Below are 22,985 nucleotides of genomic sequence, written 5' to 3'. Positions count from 1 at the left end.
GATGACAAAAAAATTTGCAGCTAACTTTCTCTGCTGATGAATTGTTCAAAGTGTCTCTTCCTGTTAATGGCAGTGATACTCCCTAAAAGGGTAAAGCTGGGATTTGTGTTTAGCATACTGGTAGTTACAAGCAGCCGATTCTACCATTCAGTTGGAGAACCAGCTGCTTATCTGTGACGGAGCTTATTGTGCGGCAGCACGTGCCACCAGTTACATTCGGTGACACATACAAATGACTGAAAATGGTGACAGAGTACATTTAATATTCTGCGTCAGTTTTAGTGACAGCTGCTACATATTCAACTGTGTCAAAACAAGTTTGGTTGGTTCCTAAGAGAAAAATGGGAGTCACTTGTTGAAAATTAACTACAATTGAGTTGAAAAGAAAAATATGAGAGTTTTATGTGCTCATTTGTATCTGCAGAATTCCTGTAAATTGAGACCATTGTAACCCTACACCTGCCTGTATTTATTACTTTTTTTTTGTTGTTTATACTTGATTATGTTCTGTGTAGTTTTTGGTGTGTCAGCCGACCCCTAAACCCTTGACACATCTATTCAAAGTCTAATCTGGATGAAAACAACAATTTTTCCTTAAGTGAAATACTAATTAGAGAATGTATAGTAATTCAATTTCCAATCTCTACTTCTTCCAGGCCACCTTTGCCCACCTTTGTCCGGCTCCGTGAGTGAGGTGAGGTGGCACCCTTTATGTACTTCTGGTGGTACAACATTGCACAGAGAAAGCACTTCCAGTATAGGTGGAATCCCCTCAAAGAAGCAATACCTGATGTTGTCATCTCCCTCTGGAAGCACACATGACACCCCACAGGGATGCTCAACAGGACTACAATCCCCAAGTTGCCCTGCAGGTATATACATGGGTGATCCAGCAAAGGAGACACCACCTCATAGTGCATTGGGGGAGTCTCCCCCATCCTTCAGTTGAATCCATCTCCTTGGCATCTAAAAGTCCATGCATCCGATTCAGGAAGACAGCAAGGCCTGCTAATTACACTATCTATTCATCTATCTATGGATTCATCTGTCAGCCTGTTGTGATGATATCCAAATTGGAGGTGGTCCAGACTATCTGGTATATTCTGTTTATTGTGTCTCAGCATCCATCTCTCAAAGCTTTACATCATATTAGCAATGAGTGGAGAGGTCTTTAGTCATTGAGACAGTACAATTAAATTTCCTTTGGAACTATGATAATAGTTATCATTTTGAAACAGACAGAAGCCATACGTTCCCTAGGTGAGACATTAAAAACATCTGTAAAAACACCTGATTATTAGCACTAATTAATCCATTTGGACTCGCTTCTTTATGGATATAAACTCAATTAAAGTAACCATATCCTCAGAAATGGAGAATCATGTGTTGCTGCAGAAACTTGCATCAGAGGGACCACAAATAAAGAACAAGTAAAAACAGAAAATGGCATTCAATAAATAAATACAAATGTCAATATATGCCATGAATGCACATCCAGCATTGTATCACTGATACCGTCTGGAATTTTTTCTTAAGTTTGTCCTTGAAATCACTTCAGTATTAATATAACTTTCAAAATAAGGTGCATTGACTATCTGTTCCCTTTTACATGTAAAATAACTGCCATCCATTAATAATCTGGGACACTTAATTTTGGCTACTTAATCTATTTTTGCCTTTTTGAAGTAACATCTTAAAAGCTTACCATTGCTTACGGCTGTTGTACAGACACAATACAGTTTATTTTTTGACCTACAGTAGTAAAATAGTGGATGTGATACAGTGGTTAGGTTAGAACTGCTGTCTAATCTCTCCAACATCTTGGGTTCAAAACCTGTCCCAGTCTTTACAGGTTTATCCCCAAGTATTCTGGTGTTCCCTACCACATTCCTAATTTTCCACTGTGAATTGGTCCACATGAGTGTGCCTGTAATGGATTGACACCCTAGCCAGCACTGGCTCCCGCCTCAATGCCAAAATGTCCAACTGCCAACACTCTGAACTGGACCAGGAAATATTTTCAAGCTGTTAAATTGAACATGTTAATATTTTACAAAAAATCTTGAATACAATAAGAAAAGAATGACTTCTATTAATATTTATTGCTATTTAGTAAGACTTAATGAAAGTGCTCTGCGCACAATGAAGTAACCTTTTAGGAAAAAACCATTTAGTGCAATGAGACAGACATTGACGCCAGCCAAGTGGAATGGAGGTGTTTGGACTGATGCAGGTTAGGAATAAAAGGCTACCTTCTTTCAGCATGACTTGCAATTCCAGCTTTGTAAGCCATTAGCATCTGACATTATAGCATGTTATTTGTATTACCAATTGAATCTGTTGAATTTTTAAAACTAATTCTGTATAAAAACAGCGCTACATGCTACTGGTTCATGCATGTTAAATAATGTTCTTAATAATCTGTCCTGACAGCAGATTTCAGCATTTTGCTAGTGGCTGATTACTTTGCCACAGTAGGCTATTCATTACCCATTTGTCTCTCTTGAATGGTGATGATAAATTAAACAGTTAAAGCTACAAAGGCTGCAATTTTAAAATCAATCTTCTCCTCATTTTTTCAGTTATTGTACTTTTTCCTAAAGACAAAATGGCACCCACACCATTTACCCATCACTAAATATTATGCAGAGGCATTTTCATTAATTTTCAGTGTTTGTAATTAGGTTTATTTTTGTGGGTTTCTCACAGGTGCAGTCTGCCTTCAGGCATAGTCACTGTCTCTCTGGAGGTCTTTCAGTTTTTGTGTGAATTTCCTTTGAGTTGTTTGGGTTCTACACACAGTGATGTGATGTGTTGTGTGTGTGCATGTGGGTGTATGAGTGTGTGACGCTGATTAGAGCTTCTAAACTATCCCAGTAGGACAAGGTGAGAGTGTGTATCTGTATTTGTGTGTGTGTGTGTGACTGAGAATGCCATACAATTACTTTCTTCCTAGGCTTGGTTTTGCCTTGTGCCAATAGCAATAAAGGCCATGTCTCCTAGCGACCCTGTATTTGAAAAAATATGAATGGACAGATGAATGATTTCTGTGTCATGTTTACTTTTGCAATGTACGCTTACACCGTCTTATCAATCACTTTTATTAATAAAGCAAAATGGAAAAAGAGAATACTGTTAAAGTGCAATGTTGTATAAAGGACTTGAATTGTACCATTGACAATTTCTGTATAAGTATATTTCAGTTTATTTGCTCATCCATCCATCCATTATCCAACCCGCTATATCCTAACTACAGGGTCACGGGGGTCTGCTGTAGCCAATCCCAGCCAACAAGGCAGGAAACAAACCCCAGGCAGGGTGCCAGCCCACCGCAGTATGTGCTCGTTCTTTTATTAATTAACTTCTAAGTTATTACCTTGAGAGTTACATGGAAGTGGTTCAACACTGAGTACAAGACAGGAATCAACCCTGAGTGGAGTTCCAGTCCACCATACTTAGTACCAGGAAGTTTACATAATATTTGCAATATTCTGGTCTGATGAAGTTAATCTATACTAAAACATAGATTTTTTTTTTTTTTAATTCCCATAACCAGATTCTTTGTATGGGCGGCACGGTGGTGCAGTTGCCTAACAGTAAGGAGACCCGGGTTTGTTTCCTGGGTCCTCCCTGCATGTTCTCTCCGTGTCTGCGTGGGTTTCCTCTGGGTGCTCCGGTTTCCTCCCACAGTCCAAAGACATGCAGGTTTGGTGCATTGGCGATTCTAAATTGTCCCGAGTGTGTGCTTGGTGTGTGTATGTGTCCTGCGGTGGGCTGGTACCCTGCCCAGGATTTGTTCCTGCCTTGCGCCCTGTGTTGGCTGGGATTGGCTCCAGCAGGCCCCCGTGACCCTGAGTTAGGATGTAGCGGGTTGGAAAATGACTGACTGACAGATTCATTGTTACGTAGACCCACATATATGTTTTCCACCCTGACTCTTGTTCTCTGATTCTTGCAACAATATTTATTTATGAATTTCCTCTTGGGATTAATAAAGTATCTATCTATCTATCTATCTATCTATCTATCTATCTATCTATCTATCTATCTATCTATCTATCTATCTATAGCATGTTTTTATGCAAATAATGTAGCTCAAAGTGCTTTACAAGATAAAGAAAGAAAAATATAAAAATAAAAATAACTCACCTCAACTGAAATGAGACACAGTCTACAGCCTCTAGGACTGTGGCCCTTTCTACACCCAGAAGTGACTGCTAGTCTACTTCGTTTTCCCCACTGGAAGACATCTCCTTTGATTCTCTATACCCCCAAACAACAGACAGAGCAACAAGGCAAGCAAGGGGCAGGGTTAAACTTTAACTCAATCATTATTGTCTTCAAAATGAATATGCTTAAATGCGCCAAAAGAAGAAATCAAAAGCAAATGGATGTGACAATATACCATACAATCTGGATATTTCAACATCTGTCATAAGCAACACACCCAACGTGTGTCATATTCTGTTGCTTAAGGTTACATCTCACAAAATGGATCTTCTTGGTGGTTGTGTTTTCTTGCTCCTCCTTCTTTCTGCTTCTCTGTCTTTCACATGAAGCTGCTGATGTTTCAAAGCTTGTCAAGACCAAGTTGAACACCCCTTGCCCTTCTCTTTCCAATATCATTTTGACAGACCATTGTTCAGAAGGTATGCATGCTCTAGGATATTTAATACTCTGATGGCTTTGCTTATACACATGTAGAAAGTCCATAAAACAATCGTTTTACTGTCTGAAGTTTTGAACGTTCATCTTGCAAGACTGCCCTTTTGCAAAAAATGTTTCACTGTTGCTACTTTAACACCATCAGAAGGTGGCATAAACAACATAAATGTCTGGATCCATCCTGTGTCAGTGGAATAGAATGTATTGACTGTAGTGGTAGTATAATGGTTTGTGGACCTCAGCTTACACTTGTGACCTGGAAATTTCCCAGGTAACAATCCACTAGAGTACCATTTGAATACAATAAAAGTGGAAGTTAATAGCTTAAACATGTGACCAAAAATTCAGTAGAAACTGTGTAATTCTGTCATATCTGCAATGTCAATAAATCTGTTGAGAGCAGAAGTTGGGTCAGTTTTCAGCCCTTTTACTTGTCTTCAACCATAAAACAATTTTGCATTAAATTGACAACAAGAGATAATGAAAAGCTGTACTTAAAATATTCAGTTACTTTGTTTTCTGGTTTATGTTATTTGTTTTGCCTAAATTATTGTAATCGTCTTCTCTGTTAGGTCAGATGACCCGTTCTCGCAGCATAGACCAGCAGTCTCACGGAGAAGGAAGGCCTTGCCCCTCTCAACTTACTCAGGTCAAACCATGTCCAGTTAAGCCTTGCTACACTTGGATACTTGGAGACTGGTCAAAATGTCGAGTGGAGGTATGGAAATTTTTAAAAGTGCTCAAAACATTAGAAGAAGATTCTTGAGAGCTGTGTACATAGTGCACTGCTAATTATTTTGACTATAGACATTCATTGTTTTTAAATGTATGAGAAATTATCCATATATAATCATTTTTGTCAATATTTATTTGCTTGTTTCATTTTATAGGAGCAAGTCTAAATCATATGCTCTGAATAGAACTGATAAACTGTGTGGTGGAAACACCTGTGGGCCCTCCAGCACTCCAGACACCCAACACATACAGGCTCAGACACAAGTATAAAAGTAAAAAGAGTTTTTATTGTGGGAAACTCTTCCTGAGCAAGTGTTTCCCACCACAGCCACAATACTCAGCATACAGGCAATAATAAAGCACTTTGCCACTCATTCTCTTCTCTTTTTCTATCACTGGCCACTGCCTCCTCCACTCTTCCTTGCAAGCTTTTCCAAACCTTCCTTCCAAACCCTGGCTCCTGGAAATGAGGCAGGCAGCTCCATTTATCTACCACCTGGAATTATTTCCTATGTTCCATACACATGGTCCAAAAGCACTTCCGGGTGAGGTGGAAGCCCCATGAAGTCGGGCTCCCCAGTCCTTGCAGCATCCCCTGGTGGTACCCACTGAACCCAACACGGCTGAGGTGATGAATACCATGTTCCAAGATGCCCTATGGGAATCTGTGGCACCGCTGCAACCCTGGTGAGGTTGCCATCAAGTAATCTGGGGGAGACAATGCCATGTGCACGCTGTGTCCTCTGGTCCTTCCATCTTGAGGGCATCCTGGCCAGGTATGATTGAGGTAGCTCATTTTTACTTTCTCATATATGAAGTATAAGGAAAGTATTGTAATCATCCAAAAATTCGATTTCAAGAATTTGATGAATCCAGACATCTTAGACTTCAATGAGTCCAAAAATACCATATTTGGAATTATGTCTGTGTGTCTGTCAGTGTGTGTGTATGTAAACACGATAATTTGAGTACGTTTTCACTTAGGTCAACCAAATTTCTGCTAAATGGAAGTGGTACTTTTTTATTCATGCATCTGCAGTCTTGATTTATTTGACATTACTTTTATAATAATTGTACAATATACTGTATTATTAATTTGATTTGGTTTATTGTTGATGGTTCTTAAATGCACATAATATAAAAATATAATCATTGTTTTGCAGTTTACTCCTCAAATATTCATCCCCATATCTGAGTATACGAGAAAGTCTAGGGGAGACCACTCCTGATTTTTATGTTTAATGAAATATATTGAAAGGATTAGTTATGGAGGTCACATACTGTACAATATACTGGTGTAGACAAATTTGTTGGTACCCCTCCACAAGAAAACATTGTCCTTGAAATAACTTGAAACTGACAAAAGCCATCGGCACCCATCATTGTTTATTCCAAATTCATCAAAAATCAGACATTGCTTTAGAGTTTTGATTCAATTGAATATTTCAGATAATAACACAAATTAAAATGGCATGGACAAAAATGATGGAACCCTTAACCTAATATTTTGTTGCAAAACCTTTAGAGGAAATCACTGCAAACAAGTTATTTTTGTAGCTTTCAATGAGACTTCTGCACCTGTCAACAGGTAGTTTGGCCCGCTCTTCCTAAGCAACCTGATCCAGCCGTGTGAGGTTTGAATGGTGCCTTCTCCAGACTGCATGCATCAGTTCTTTCCATTGATGTCTGATATGATTCAAATCAGGGCTCATAGAAGGCCACTTCAGAATGCCCAATGTTTTGTTCTTAGCGATTTTTGGGTACTTTCAGCTGTGTGGTTTGGGTCATTATTCTGTTGGCAGATCCATGACGTAAGATTTCTCACACTGGGCAGTATGTTTCAATCCAGAATTTCCTGTTAGTCTTGAGATTTCATAGTTCCCTGCACAAACTCAAGACACCCTGTGCTAGATGCAACAGAGCAGCCCTAAAACATAACCCATCCTCCTCCATATTTCACAGTAGTTATGATGCTCTTTGCTTTGAAAGCTTTTTTTCACAAAGAGGAGATAGAAAATTAATTAAAAACAAAAAGTGAAAAAAGATAATGATGAAAAAACATCCACCCACCAACAGATTTCTTCTGCTCAAAAGTAAATACAAAGTTGGAAGTAAACTGTCGCCCGTATAATATACAAACTTAAAAGCTCTTCTGTCTGCTCTGCCTGCTAAGCAGTAAAGAAGAGTCTGCAAGCCAGAAGACTGGTCAAAAGACAACCCCTGATGGCCTGGACTTTGGGTTAATACTGCTAGCACTTTTGCCTAGCCAGTTGTTACATCTCTTGTGGGGTCCCCTATAGCAAACAACGTCAAGTCATGCACCGCTCATCCTCCTCTGATCAGGTGCAATGTCACTACTTTCCCTGTGCGCACATATGTGTTTGCAGCCATGTTGTGGTGGATGCTTATTCAACACTACAGTTAAGCTATGTGGTGAACTTTCACCTACTTTGTTCTTTGCTGGCAACCTCTAAATATTGGCGCCCTTCTCTTTCCTTCCCTCAGTGGATTCAGGCATGCACTTTGCAGTCTCACCGCTTCAATTTGGAAGTGTACCTGTGGATAATAGAGCTCCATTGGACATTCACCTCAGCGTAGTGCTGGTTCAAGCATGGAGAAACCCAGATAAGTCCTCTGAGTTAGATAATTCAGGGGGCAACTTGGAAGGGGGCACCAAATGCCAGTGCAGCATTGACCCATCACCACGTTCTCACTTTAGAGCTAAAAAACATGTTAAGTAGTAATAATCACTACTTTTAAAGTGTCTGCAGACTCAGCTTATCACTCCCCTGGAGTAATAACGTCTGAAGGACTATTTGGAAACATATGTTCTAAAATACTCTGTCATCTAAGTGCCTGGCACAGCTATGCTGAATGTTACATTTCTATTGTCACCAGTGTAGCATAGGATAAAGAACCTACAAAGCAATGCCCAATGTTGCAAGCAATGCTGGTCTTTATATTACACCCTTTAGAGTATACTCTAATTATTCATACATACAGACGCTCACATATATAAATAAGTAAAAAAAGAGAGTAGACCTATATTTACTTTGGAACAGAAAAATATTTTTATGTCTCTACTCATATTCCTTTCATGTTACTAGGCAGTAAGAAGAAGTCAAAGACAGATCTTAGCTGCTTTTTTATTTTTGGCCGCTGATTTGATAGCTAACTGTTTGTTTCTTATTTACTGGACAATGTGAAACCTTATCACTTAGAAGTCATGTTAAATTATTCTCAAATTTTCACAGTGTCATTCTTCATATTGTAGGCACTTCACTGTCATGAAGTGTGATCAAGCAGCAGCTTATTAATGTCACTTCAGCACAGAAGGAATAGACATAGAGAATGAAAAGAAATAATAGTTTTAATGAACTGTCCACAGTGTTTAATTCAAATGTGTATTATAAATACTAAACCTTATTCACATACGAAACTGGCAATGTGACCAATTAGGCCATTTATCTTTGTCAAAAGCAATATTCAGCTTTACATTGTGCAGTCTAAAATATTTGTATTTAATTATAAATACAGCACATATTCAGGGAGACTTGCTTATTCTGAAATGTATTTACTTTAGCAATAAACATAGTAAGTAGGTATTAGGCCCTTGTTCTGAATTATGCTTATTAAAAGTGTTATTCCTTTTATTGATTTCCTACACATTTAGCCATTTCTGCTGGAATATGAGTAATTATAAATATTGCTGTAAATGATTCTAATTTGATATTAAATATTTTAGAAAGTTGTTCAAAAATACTCCAAGTTATTATGAAATTATGCATAATTTTATGTAAATTGTTCTTAATTGAGTTAAGATGACATCCCGAGGAGAGGAAATGTCAGACAGTCTGCATAAATTACATTTTTATAGAGAGAAAGGGGAGATTTTAATTAAATTTCTGAAATAAATGAATACATACATGCAGTGACTATTTCAGAAACACTGTGCCTTTGAAACGTGATGTAGTTATTAATGAATGATCATTTATATTTAAAAGCTCTGTTTTGTAATTCAACTTATCATTGAAAGTAATGATGGACATAGGGATGATTTATTCAAAGTCAAATGTTCCTTTAAAGTTAAAATTGTGTTTCACTTTATTGATCAATGTCATCTGTGAAATTAACGTCATGTCTATAAAATGCAAATACAGAACAATTGTTTACATGTTGCTCTGAGCCAAACGCAATTAGTGTTCCTTTTGTACACTTTTCTTCAGGGCCCGTGCCTCAGTTTCAAGACAATGAGAGGAACATAATGTAACCCAATTTTAGAAAGAAAATTGAATGTCGAACAGAATTGAAAAGAACAGTTCAAAACCTTTGAAAATGAAATTCATTTCTTGAATAATGCATATTAAGTCCAAGATTATAGGCTTTCATTTATTGTAAATCATACCCCTTAGATGTTCCACTCCTCCGAAATGCTCACTTTCTAATTTTCATTCCACAGGAGGTCTCAATGAGAAAATGTTTAATGGTGTTACATTGTAGCATACAGTCAATCAATTCAGATTATAAAAAGTGGACATTCACTACGGGAAACGACAAAAAATATTATAAAAATAATATGAATTGTCTTCTCATTTATAAAAAGAATAATTACTTTATCCTGTCTTGCGCCCTGTGTTGGCTGGGATTGGCTCCAACAGACTCCCGTGACCCTGTAGTTAGGATATAGCGAGATGGATAATTACTTTAAAGTATTTATACTGTATATAATACGGTACCGTGACTGTGCGTTTGTCTGTACAAGATTTTAAATCACCTGTAGTTTGCAAACCGTTTGACCTGTTGAAATTAAATTTGGTGTACATATACTACGTGACGTCTGCTATCCACTTCTGGGGAGATGATTGAACTACAAGGTTATTCCGCTTTTTATTTTTATTTTACTTTATTGTAGAATCAACTGTTGGGACCAGCCAGCTGGGGCGGCCGTGCGGCGCATGCGTACGGGCGCCATTCTCATCCCTACCACCTTAGCCGTCACTTCATATCTTAAATCATTCTTGAGGCAGATTGAAGATTTAAGTGCCAGCTTAAGTGAAAAATGAAAGAAAACGTACTAAGTAATTACAACACAAACACTGACTTAATCAGTTTTAACGTGAAAAGATGCAGACGAAAGAAGAGAAAAGGTGGGCCGCAAGGGTGAAGAAAAGAAGAGCAGTTTAGGAAGCAGCAAGTGCATCAACCTCTGAGCAAATGAATGCTAAACATACAGAGAAAGAGGATGAAAACTATGAAAGTCAAGTGTATTCACTTCATGTTATCGTGCAGTGCACCATTACTGGTAAAAAGATATTTCTGATGGTCTGAATGTTGGAGTAGTAGCTAATGCTTGAGAAAATGAAGAGGTTTTTATTTTATTTGGATCCATTCCCTGATACACTTCGAGTATACTTTAATCTAATATCTGTAATGTATTTGTATCTACAAGCAATGCTTTAATAATTTATCATCTGTACATAGCATGGTGGCACATTAGATAGTCTTGTTGTGCATCAGATATTTCAATCCTGCACCCAGTCATTGTCTGAGTGGACTTTACACATTCTCTTTTGTATGTACAAGTCTTTCTTCAGGCACTGTACGTTTTCTTTGTCATCCCCAAATAAATGCAGCTTAGGTTAATGGGAGAATCCAAGTTGGCCATTGCTGTGTGTGTGTGAATGAGTGGGCCCTACACATTGTTGGCTCCTAATGCCAGGGTATGCTTGAGCCATTCATGGCCCTGAACTGCATTAAATTGGTCTGAAGATGTTAATATTCTACGCTGTAAATACTTTGTCAAATCTTACATCATAAATGTTCCACTCGTTTCTTGAGCACTGTCTTAAAATCCTTGTTTGGTCACTGTTTGCTGGAAGTTTGCACATTCTCCTTGTGTCTCTAAAGGTTTTTCTCTAAGTACTATGGCATTCTTCCACCGTCAAAACTGTGCTGATTCTAAACTTGCCTTGTATGAATGGAACTGTTTTTTTTTAACTACAGTAAAAGGCGCTATATAGCTCCCGACCCGGCACAGACTTACGCAGAGGCACGTGTAAAATAAACAGGCTTTTATTTTTCTCTTCAGCCGTGGGGCACGTCTTCCCCGTGTCCCACAGGCCCAACACAGTCCCACAAGCACAAAACACAGACTTTAAACAACCCTTTCTGGCACCACCACTCCTCCCAGGCAACCTCGTCCTCTTCCTCCCGATTTTGCCACTCAGTGGTGGAGGCTGGCTCATTTTATACCCCACCCGGAAGTGTTCCAGGTGCTTGACCACTGGGGCTGAAGATTCGTCCAGCCAGGCTCTTGAGTCATGGCAGCGCCCCTTGCGGCCACCCCCTCTCCCAACCAGGCTGTAGAGGACTCCATGTCCCATGGAGCCACGTGGGAGAGTGGGAAATGAACATTGGCCAGGGATGCTGCCACCTAGCGTCCCGGGGGAGGTATTGAGCTGTCCATGATGGCTCCCCCGGAACATATGCAGCAGGGGCGTCCCGACCGGGCATGGGACCCGGCTGTCCGTCACACTACACACCCAGTGCTGCTAGCCCAGCACCCAGAACTACAAAAACCAAGCTGAATAACACTGCACAACAAATTTTAAAAAAAGAAATATTTTGTGACTTGGATAGACAGCTTCAAGCGGAACACATAATTTCAGATTGACTGTATCACTTGTTTAATTGCTTAATGATGCTGACACATTGCATTTGTTCAGTTAAACTAAAAATGTTCCCTGCTGGTTTTTGTTTTAACCCAACATCTCATGCTTCTAGTTTCAATATTAAGCAATTCTAAGCCGGCATTGATGGATTCCCCTTATCCAGTTATAGCTTTTTTCCAGTAGAATGTCCTGGTGAAATCTAACACTGTGTTCAAAGATGAGCAGGGAAGAAATCCAAATCTGAATGAAGAAAATTTATATTTAGCAACAAGGTTTTGTACAACAGAAGCATGTTTTCAGCCATCTGGACATAGTTTTTTGCTATGTATTTGCCAAGAAAATATTCAACAACATCCTTGAATGCCTTCTGTGCAATTTCCATGTGACCCCACTAGTTGATCTTTGAACTGCCCGATATTGACGATGTGTCTTATTTGTAGAACAACAATGGATAGATAGATAGATAGATAGATAGATAGATAGATAGATAGATAGATAGATAGATAGATAGATAGATAGATAGATAGATAGATAGATAGATAGATAGATAGATAGATAGATAGATAGATACTTTATTAATCCCAAGGGGAAATTCACATAATCCAGCAGCAGTATACTGATACAAAGAAACAATATTAAATTAAATAGTAATAAAAATGAAAAAATTAAAATAAAATTAATGTTCACATTTACTCCCCCGGGTGGAATTGAAGAGTCGCATAGTGTGGGGGAGGAACGATCTCCTCAGTCTGTCAGTGGAGCAGGACAGTGACAAAAGTCTGTCACTGAAGCTACTCCTCTGTCTGGAGATGACACTGTTAAGTGGATGCAGTGGATTATTCATGATTGACAGGAGTTTGCTTAGTGCCCGTTGCTCTGCCACAGATGTTAAACTGTCCAACTTTAATCCTACAATGGAGCCTGCCTTCTTAACAAGTTTGTCCAGGCGTGAGGCGTCTTTCATCTTTATGCTGCCACCCCAGCACACCACCGCGTAGAAGAGGGCACTCGCCACAACCGTCTGGTAGAACATCTGCAGCATCTTACTGCAGATGTTGAAGGATGCCAACCTTCTCAGAAAGTATAGTCTGCTCTGACCTTTCTTACATAGAGCATCAGTATTGGCAGTCCAGTCCAATTTGTCATCCAGCTGCACTCCCAGATATTTATAGGTCTGCACCCTCTGCACACAGTCACCTCTGATGATCACAGGGTCCATGAGGGGCCTGGGCCTCCTAAAATCCACCACCAGCTCCTTGGTCTTGCTGGTGTTAAGGTGTAAGTGGTTTGAGTCGCACCATTTAACAAAGTCTTTGATTAACTTTCTGTACTCCTCCTCCTGCCCACACCTGATGCAGCCCACAATAGCAGTGTCATCAGCGAACTTTTGCACATGGCAGGACTCGAGTCATATTGGAAGTCTGATGTATATAGATTGAACAGGACCGGAGAAAGTACAGTCCCCTGGGGTGCCCCTGTATTGCTGCACACAATGTCAGACCTGCAGTTCCCAAGACGCACATATTGAGGTCTGTCTGTAAGATAGTCCACAATCCATGCCACAGGTGTGAGTCTACTCCCATCTCAGTCAGCTTATCCCTAAGGAGCAGAGGTTGGATGGTGTTGAAGGCGCTAGAGAAGTCCAAAACATAATTCTTACAGCACCACTGCCTCTGTCCAGGTGGGAGAGGGATCGATGAAGCATATAGATGATGGCATCCTCCGCTCCCACCTTCTCCTGGTATGCGAACTGCAGAGGGTCGAGGGCGTGACGGACCTGTGGCCTCAGGTGGTGAAGCAGCAGCCGCTCCATGGTCTTCATCAGATGTGACGTCAGAGCAACAGGCGGAAGTCATTCAGCTCACTAGGACGTGATACCTTTGGGACAGGAGTGATACAAGATGTTTTCCAAAGCCTTGGGACTCTCCCTGTTCCAGGCTCAGGTTGAAGATGCGCTGTAGAGGACTCCCCAGTTCCAACGCACAGGCCTTCAGCAATCGTGGCGATACACCATCTGGACCCGCTGCTTTGCTGGCACAAAGTCTTTTCAGCTCTCTGCTCACCTGGGCTGCTGTAATTGTGGGTGGGGATGTCTCACCTATGCTGGTATCAGCAGAAGGATGGTTGGAGGATGCAGTACTCGAGGTGAGAGTGGGTTACTGTGATCAAACCTATTAAAGAAGTTGTTCATTTGGTTTGCTCTCTCCACGTCTGTCTCGATGGCGGCACCCGCTTGAGCTGCAGCCAGTGATAATCTTCATCCCATCCCACACTTCCTTCATGCTGTTGTTCTGCAACTTCTGCTCCAGCTTTCTCCTGTACTGCTCTTTCGCCCTGAGCTGGACTCGGAGTTCCTTCTGCACGCACTTCAGCTCATGCTTATCACCACCTTTAAAAGCCCTTTTCTTCTGGTTCAAAAGGCCCTTGATGTCACTTGTAATCCATGGCTTGTTGTTAGCATAGCAGCATACTGTTCTTACTGGAACTACAATGTCCATACAGAAGTTGATGTAATCAGTTGTGCATTCAACAGCCTCTTCAATGTTCTCACTATGTGACCCAAGCAATATATCCCAGTCTGTAGTTCCAAAGCAGTCTCTCAGAGCCTGCTCTGCCTCAGGGGACCACTTCCTGAATGAGCGTGTGGTTGTAGGTAGCGCCTCACTCTTGGTTTGTATTGAGGCTGAAGCAGAACCAGGTTATGATCTGCTTTCCCAAGCGCAGGCAGTGGGGTGGCGCTGTATGCGTCTTTAACGTTTGCATATAGTAGGTCAATAGTCCTGTTTCCCCGAGTGTTACAATCCACATACTGGGAGAAGGCAGGTAATGTTTTATCCAGCGTTACATGGTTAAAGTCTCCAGCGATTAGCACAAGTGCCTCAGGGTGCTGCGTTTGTAACTTAGCAACTGCGGAATGGATGATGTCACTCGCCATCTCCGTTCGCTTGAGGGGATGTAAACAATAACAGCAATCACGTGTCCAAACTCTCTGGGCAAGTAATAGGGGCAGACTTACGGCCAACAGTTCGATGTCCCTGCAGCAAGTGGAGATTTTAACGTTTACATGTCCTGAGTTGCACCACTTTGTATTGACATAGAGAGCGAGTCCTCCTCCTTTCTTCTTTCCACAGGTACTTGCGTCTCTGTCCGCTCTAACTGTGCTAAACCCGGGTAGCTCCACGTTAGCATCTGGGATGATAGACGTTAGCCACGTTTCACTAAAACACAGCAAGCTGCATTCTCTGTAGGTTCTGACATTTTTCACCAGCACAGCCAGTTCGTCGATCTTATTTGGTAGTGAGTTTACATTTCCCAGGATCACAGAAGGCACCGACGGTTTATAACGCCATTTTCTCTCAAGTTGTCTCAATTTAATCTTATTTTTATCTTTGCGCTCGGCTGCCCGATATCGTCTTCTTACCTCGTCAGGTAAATAAGGAACCACACCGGCATAAGCATTTCTTCTCAGTGCTTTAAGCTGACTACTTGAATAGGCGATTCTCGGAGTGTAACAATCCATGTCAAATAGTAAAATAGTAAAATGTGTAAAAGTGTCCAGGGAGCAATTCCACATAAAAGAAAGTGGTAGAAGTGATCAGTGAAATAGAGAAAAATAGAGATAAAAAGGTAAAAAGATAAATTCATATACGGAGCTGCTGGAAAGGCTGCCACTCGGATGCGGCGCCGGAAATGACTCCAATGATGCATTTCCTTGGCATCAGTTGTTTGTGGAAACACCTGTCTCAGATATCAAAATCCTTAACCATCCTTGGTCATTCCTTATATAAAAAGCTTCATCAGTCCAAGCTATGTACTGTATATCTTTGTTGGGTCGAGACCTGGACAACCTTCAGGACTGAATGAACAACTGGAATATGCAGTTTAATGTAGAAAAGTGCAAAGTGCTACACATGGGCAAAAGGAATATCAATTATAAATACAAGATGGGAGACACTGTCAAAAGGGAAGGAATCTGAAAAGGATTTGGGGGTATATGTTGACATAACATTTTCATCGACTAAGCAATGAATAGATGTAATTCCATCCATCCATCCATTATCCAACCAGCTATATCCTAACTACAGGGTCACGGGGGTCTGCTGGAGCTAAAAAGGCAAATATATTGTTAGGTTATACCATAAAAACTATGCTCAAACAATATAATGCACTTTGAAGACCGCATCTGGAGTGTTGTGTGCATTTCTGGTTACCACGGTACAAAAAAGACATATGACCGCTAGAAGCTCTGCAGAGAAGAGCAGTGAGGTGCATCCCAGGGCTTAAGGACATGTCCTACTCTGAAAGACTCAGAGAACTAAACCGTTTAGTCTCAAGAAAAAGAGACTGCGTGGGGATCTAATCCAGATCTTTAAAATCCTCAAAGGCATTGATAAAGTAGATTCAGCAACATTCTTTTGTGTTAAGGGTGAATCATGTACTTGAGGAAGTTAGTGGAACTCAAGGGGAAGTGCATTTAAAACTGAAGGCAGGAAGCACTTCTTTACACAAAGAATTGTGGGTCTCTGGAACAAACTTCTAAGACATGCAGTTGAAGCCAGAACCTTGCCAATCTTTAAGGAGAATCTGGAAGAGATACTAGGAGAGCTTTCCTAATATCTAAACAAACAAGCTAGATGGACTGAATGGTCTACTCTTCGTTTGTCAAAGAGGTTTCTTATGTGCTGCAATGTTTCTTATTTGTTGCACTTTTTCCTATGGGACCAAATGCTTATGGAGTGGCCAAATCTTTTTAATGTAATTAAACTCTTTAGCATGGCTGACTCATTCACCAACGAAACAACAGTACATGGGATATCCAAGGTGCATTCCTAGGAGCAGCTCCATTACTTTTTGATTATCATAAATGTTCCAGGTATAGTTGTTGGACTGTACAGTATACAGTATGTGTACTTAACAATATGAAAGGAAAAATCAAAAATGGGTGGGTGCAATAAAATGGTATGTGATAGTAAAATGTAAAGGTATGTTTTGTGATTAGCATGCCAAAATTCATAAGATACACCCAAAAGTGTTCACTAAGCAAAATTTTCAAATCTTCCAACGTAATGGATAGATGTAATATATTGTACAGTAAAAAACCTGGCACCTCATACAGGGGAATTTCCTTAATGCAGTAGTCCCAGAATAAGCTGTTGCCTCCTAGACGGGTTGACAAGGAAATGGATGAATAGATAGATATTGTACAGCCTATATTTACTCATAGGTGGCAAAGCAATTAGCATTGCTTTCTGACGACCTTAGATTATCTTGATTAAACTCTGTCCAGGACACCATCTCTGTGGAGTCTGCATGTTTTGGATGTCAGTATGGGGTTTTCTCCAAGGAGTTCTCTTTCTCCTGAATCAGTCCAAAGAATAGAAATTAGTCTGGTGTATTACTTGGTAACACTAGAATGCATCTATTACTCCTTCACTATTATGTTACAAGACCTAAAAACACTTCTTTAGGTCTTCATAATGCTTAAAAAGCGTCAATGAAGTGTTTATTCTTCTCTGCAATGTAACATGCTAACAAAACTTCATTTTGGAGTGGTCTGAGGTGGCTTAACTGAGACACATTTCTCTTGACATTACAAGATCTGTGCATCCTTCATATTAGGTATTATATATTACATATTATAAAAGTAATTTTACTATCATGTCAATATGACACACTGCACAGAGATGAACGGTCTATTTGCTGATGATTTATAAATGTTATGAAGACCAAGAGAAGCCTTTATTAAGGTCTGGTAACATAACAATAAATGAGAAATATGATGCATGTATGCAGTACCCATACCTAAGTGATACTGATCACTCCAAAATGGCCCAATGCAGCTGAGTTTGAATATGTGATCGAGTGTCTATTGTAATTGGCTAGTCACCTGTACAGGGTTGGTTCTTCCCTTATACCCAAACCTACTGGCTCAAGCACCCCAAGAACTAGTATTAGAATCAGAGGCTTCATTAGATGGAGAGATCAGTATATACTCAAGGTTCTTTTGTTATTTACAACACTACTTTCTTTAATCCTGTCCACTTGCTATCCTAAATATTAAGGCTTTCTGCAATCAGTTAATTATGCAATGCCAAGGTAAGGATAAATGTAAAGAATATTGTCCAACAGCAATTCTATAATAGTGTTCTTAGTGCACACAAAATAAACACTTCATTAAAAAATGTACTTCTTTAAAATATTCCAATGCAATTGTTTCCCAGTTATAATATACTGCTTGGAGCCATTTGTAAATTTATTTCTCTTTGCAGCAAGAATAGCTAAACATCTTTTGATTGTGCCATTTTTTTTTACTTCCAGTACTAATCAAAGTAGCAGGCTTCTAGCTGCAGTTCTACTTCAAACTAGGGCTCTCTACAACTTTTTTTTTAGAATTTCCTCATTCTAACCTAGTTATATCCTTTGTATAGGGAGCACAATGTGGAGAAGGGGTTCGAAGAAGGAACTTGACGTGTGTGGTTCACAGTGGACTAGATTCTGATTTCCCGTCTGCTAAACCAGTCAAGGAAGAACAATGTGAGACAAATCTGATGAAATTTAACAGCCGGGAGCTTGAGCAGCCATGTTCAGTTCCCTGTCCTGGTAAGTTTCCATCTGCTTTCTGGGGTTTAGGGGAAGGTTTAGTCTGCCCTCCTAGGCCCACAGGATTATTCACATGTGAGTGTATACAATTATGAGGTGGACCTAGGACACATTTGAAGGAAATAAAGAATGCATTTCCATTTTCATATATTTTTGCTATGTTCCTTAGAATTTCAATGTTTCTTTATAGTATACTTTAGGGTGTACTTTAACTGTAACATATTGATCTTGTGCCACAAAGTACTTGCTTCAACAAGTACATGCCATGCCTAACAAGCATGAATTTATTTCTACTGCATGTTTTGATTCAAACAACCTGAGAAGCTATCAAGGAAAAATACAGCCAGTTCTCATTTTGATCTCATTCTATACCTTTAAATATTTCAGGACTTAAGCTGATGTTGTTTTGGAGAAATTCGATTAAAAGATGTGCATGCATGATGGTAACAGTTCAAAACTGTTCTAATGATAAAAAAAATGGCTGGAGAGAAAGGAGTCCTGAGAATAGCACAATGACTGAAAAAGCCACAAGCTGCAAGATTTAAACCTCATCACGCATTTGTTGTATGACAACAAGAAAGTCCCTTAATTTGCCTGTATGTTGCATAAATAGAAATGTTGTCTAAAAATTTGTTATGTCTCTGGGGGACCATAATTAATGGGGAATTTGCTGTTTTTTCAAATGGCAGCTCAAACACACATGATGGCCTTTAAGGCTGTACAGTTTGTGGAGTAGTTTTCTCACAACTGATAAATACGCTGATCTCCGCACACAACTTCAAATCAGTCAAACTATAAAAATGGATAAAGGAGGCCATAATAATATGTTTCTGTTAGAATTTTAACTGTTAAAATGTATTTGATGTAATATGCCTGTCACTTCCTCTTTATTTTCAATGGCTTGAAGTACTTTGTCTTTACAGAATATTCCTGTTATCTAACAAATGAAAATGTACATATTTACAACACAAACTAAATCCACAATTTGCTTCTGTTACATTTTATAGAGCTAATTTGTTCATAATGCTGACAATAGTTATTGTATAAAGTATACATATTTATGATTTTACTTTAATTCATCTACATCATTTTTATTTCTTTTTTATTATTAATCTTCAACAAGTAGAGAGAGGCATTTTATGAAGCACTTGAAATAAAGTAACATGCATGTTTATGAGGCTCCATCTCTTAAAACATTCAGATGAAAATAGAAGAGCCATTTGCCTCCTGCTTTACCTCTGCAAACTGCTGTCAAGCTTTAATAACGTACAACTTTTAGTGTTTCAGTGATTTCATTCCACTGAACCCACAACGCACAGTTTTCTTTTCTTGATATCTGATGTATTCCAAATACCCATCAAGGCTCTATTTTTGTCTTTTCTGCACACGTAATATAGTTTTATTTTTCTTATACACATTAGTTGATGAGTTTGATACTGTATTGTGATACTATGCATACATGTGGCTAAGACATTGGACTTTAAACTGCAATGATGCTTGCTTAGTCCCTGCCTCTAACTCACTGAGCGAATATTTAGAAATGTAATTTACCTAATATATGCATCTTGTAAGGAAAATCGGATTACCCAAGAACATGTAAACTCTACCAGGCTGTAGAGCAGTAAGACATCAGTGCTAACCACACTCTGTATATTTCAAATTTGAGAAAAATCATGTTAGAAGAATATATTGGGAGTTTATCAATGCATTGACTAAACCTGATGTAATACTTTTGGGGAGACTATCCCAGAATTAAGTGCAAGCAGGAAGCAACACTAGTTAGGTGCCAATCCATTGCCGGGGACATTTATTCATACACACACGCACACTCACACCCACTCACACTGGGCCAATTCAGTTAACTTTATCTGCACTTTTGGAAGATGTGGAAGGCATACCAGAATTCAATGAGAAAAACATGTTAACAAGGGAAGAACTTGCCAGTTTCCATCTGCAGCAACTGTAAGGCAGCAGTAATAACAACCATGTCACTCTAAAAATAAATATGAAAATTAAAAAATAAAAGCAATTTTTACATAATTGACATTTTTATATGGTCATTTCCTGCTATTCCAGGGGACTGTCATCTGACAGAGTGGTCTTCATGGAGTTCTTGTCAGCTTACCTGTCTGGACGGACGAAGTTTTGAGACAATTGGACGGCAGGCTAGATCAAGAGCGGTCATAATTCAGGCCTTTGAAAACCAAGACAACTGTCCTCAGCAAGTGTTTGAAACAAGACCTTGTACAGGTACCATTAGATCAGAGATAACATTTAGAAAATTATGTAAAAAACAAATGTTAATATTTGTATGTATTTATTTATATTTATCAAAAGTATATCTGGACAAGTCTGTCCATGTTACTGCCACCTACAAGCCTGTTATTGATAGCAGCAGCTCTCCAATATCCAAGTCAGAAGTTCTTTTGTGTCTTTGGGAGTTTGTCTGTATACTCTCTCTCTCTCTCTCTCTCTCTCTCTCTCTCTCTCTCTCTCTCTCTCTCCACTTGCTTTGGTAAAGTTTTAATTTCCATTTGGGGACAAATAAAGTATATATCCATTTATTACTGAGTGTCTTTTATCCCCCTCTGAACAAATTTGACGGACTTCATAAACAAAGGTTTGAAGTTCCATAATTTAATGTTATTTAGAGTACTGGATTGTCTCAGAATTTTTGAAGCTCAAAAATAACTGTATTCTACATACATATATATACACTCACCTAAAGGATTATTAGGAACACCTGTTCAATTTCTCATTAATGCAATTATCTAATCAAACAATCACATGGCAGTTGCTTCAATGCATTTAGGAGTGTGGTCCTGGTCAAGACAATCTCCTGAACTCCAAACTGAATGTCAGAATGGGAAAGAAAGGTGATTTAAGCAATTTTGAGCGTGGCATGGTTGTTGGTGCCAGACGGGCCGGTCTGAGTATTTCACAATCTGCTCAGTTACTGGGATTTTCACGCACAACCATTTCTAGGGTTTACAAAGAATGGTGTGAAAAGGGAAAAACATCCAGTATGCGGCAGTCCTGTGGGCGAAAATGCCTTGTTGATGCTAGAGGTCAGAGGAGAATGGGCCGACTGATTCAAGCAGATAGAAGAGCAACTTTGACTGAAATAACCACTCGTTACAACCGAGGTACGCAGCAAAGCATTTGTGAAGCCACAACACGCACAACCTTGAGGCGGATGGGCTACAACTGCAGAAGACCCCACCGGGTACCACTCATCTCCATTACAAATAGGATAAAGAGGCTACAATTTGCACAAGCTCACCAAAATTGGACAGTTGAAGACTGGAAAAATGTTGCCTGGTCTGATGAGTCTCGATTTCTGTTGAGACTTTCAAATGGTAGAGTCAGAATTTGGCGTAAACAGAATGAGAACATGGATCCATCATGCCTTGTTACCACTGTGCAGGCTGGTGGTGGTGTATGAATTGTACTGTATTGTATTGACCCCCTTCTTTTTGGCACCCACTGCACGCCCAACCTACCTGGAAAAGGGTCTCTCTTTGAACTGCCTTTCCCAAGGTTTCTTCAATTTTTTTCCCTACAAGAGTTTTTTTTTTTTTTTTCTGGTCTTCTTAGAGGGTCAAGGCTGGGGGGCTGTCAGGAGGCAGGGCCTGTTAAAGCCCATTGCGGCACTTCTTGTGTGATTTTGGGCTGTACAAAAAATAAATTGTATTGTATTGTATATCCGGTAAACCAAACACGGGGGTGGGCGAGCGAAGCACCCTAGTTATTTAAACGACCATCCAAATTTTTTGTATCATGGAAATATAAATGTGTACATGATATTAAAAACTGTATTTAATATAATGCATATTCTTTCAATAACTATTATTCATTTTATTTTATTTTAAAGTATACATCATCAGTTTAACAATAATGTGTAAACATTGAACATGCCATGTAAATATAAAGCTGTAATGGGAACAATAAGTTGCTCTATCTATCTATCTATCTAAGTTCCCATCATGATCCTGGTAATACATTTATCTTTATGATTTTTTTATTGCCATCATTATTATAATTAAATGTACCTAAATGCAGTTTTACCTATAGCGATTTGTTGCAACAAGTATTATATAATACTAACACTTTTTTAATGTTTTTAGGTGTCTATAACTTTTTTTACTTTGCATGTAATCTAGGTAATAATGAAAAATTCCACCAAGTGGAAAATATAATTTTAATATAAAGTTTGATTATAAGTAAAGATAAACGATTGTGCATCGATATTATCAATTAGTTATGATGAGAAACAAAGACATATGATATTTGAGAAATATTGTGCAACTGGAA

At 39.2% G+C, this 22,985-nt stretch overlaps 1 protein-coding gene across 2 annotated transcripts in view; it reads left to right on the top strand.

The window, feature by feature from the left end:
- thsd7ba (thrombospondin, type I, domain containing 7Ba) overlaps nucleotides 1-22,985 on the top strand; it is a 1,045,844-nt gene that overhangs the window by 1,004,930 nt on the left and 17,929 nt on the right. For both annotated transcript variants that reach the window (XM_039757380.1, XM_039757379.1), the window contains 3 exons: nucleotides 5,238-5,383; nucleotides 18,500-18,671; nucleotides 20,748-20,921. In XM_039757380.1, the coding sequence (XP_039613314.1) occupies nucleotides 5,238-5,383; nucleotides 18,500-18,671; nucleotides 20,748-20,921 (492 nt within the window). The remainder of the gene's footprint in view (nucleotides 1-5,237; nucleotides 5,384-18,499; nucleotides 18,672-20,747; nucleotides 20,922-22,985) is intronic.

Source organism: Polypterus senegalus, chromosome 6 (genome assembly GCF_016835505.1).
Source record: "Polypterus senegalus isolate Bchr_013 chromosome 6, ASM1683550v1, whole genome shotgun sequence".
Lineage (NCBI taxonomy): Eukaryota > Metazoa > Chordata > Cladistia > Polypteriformes > Polypteridae > Polypterus > Polypterus senegalus.
Note: the sequence above shows the minus strand (reverse complement) of the source record. Positions and strands in the feature narration are given on the sequence as shown.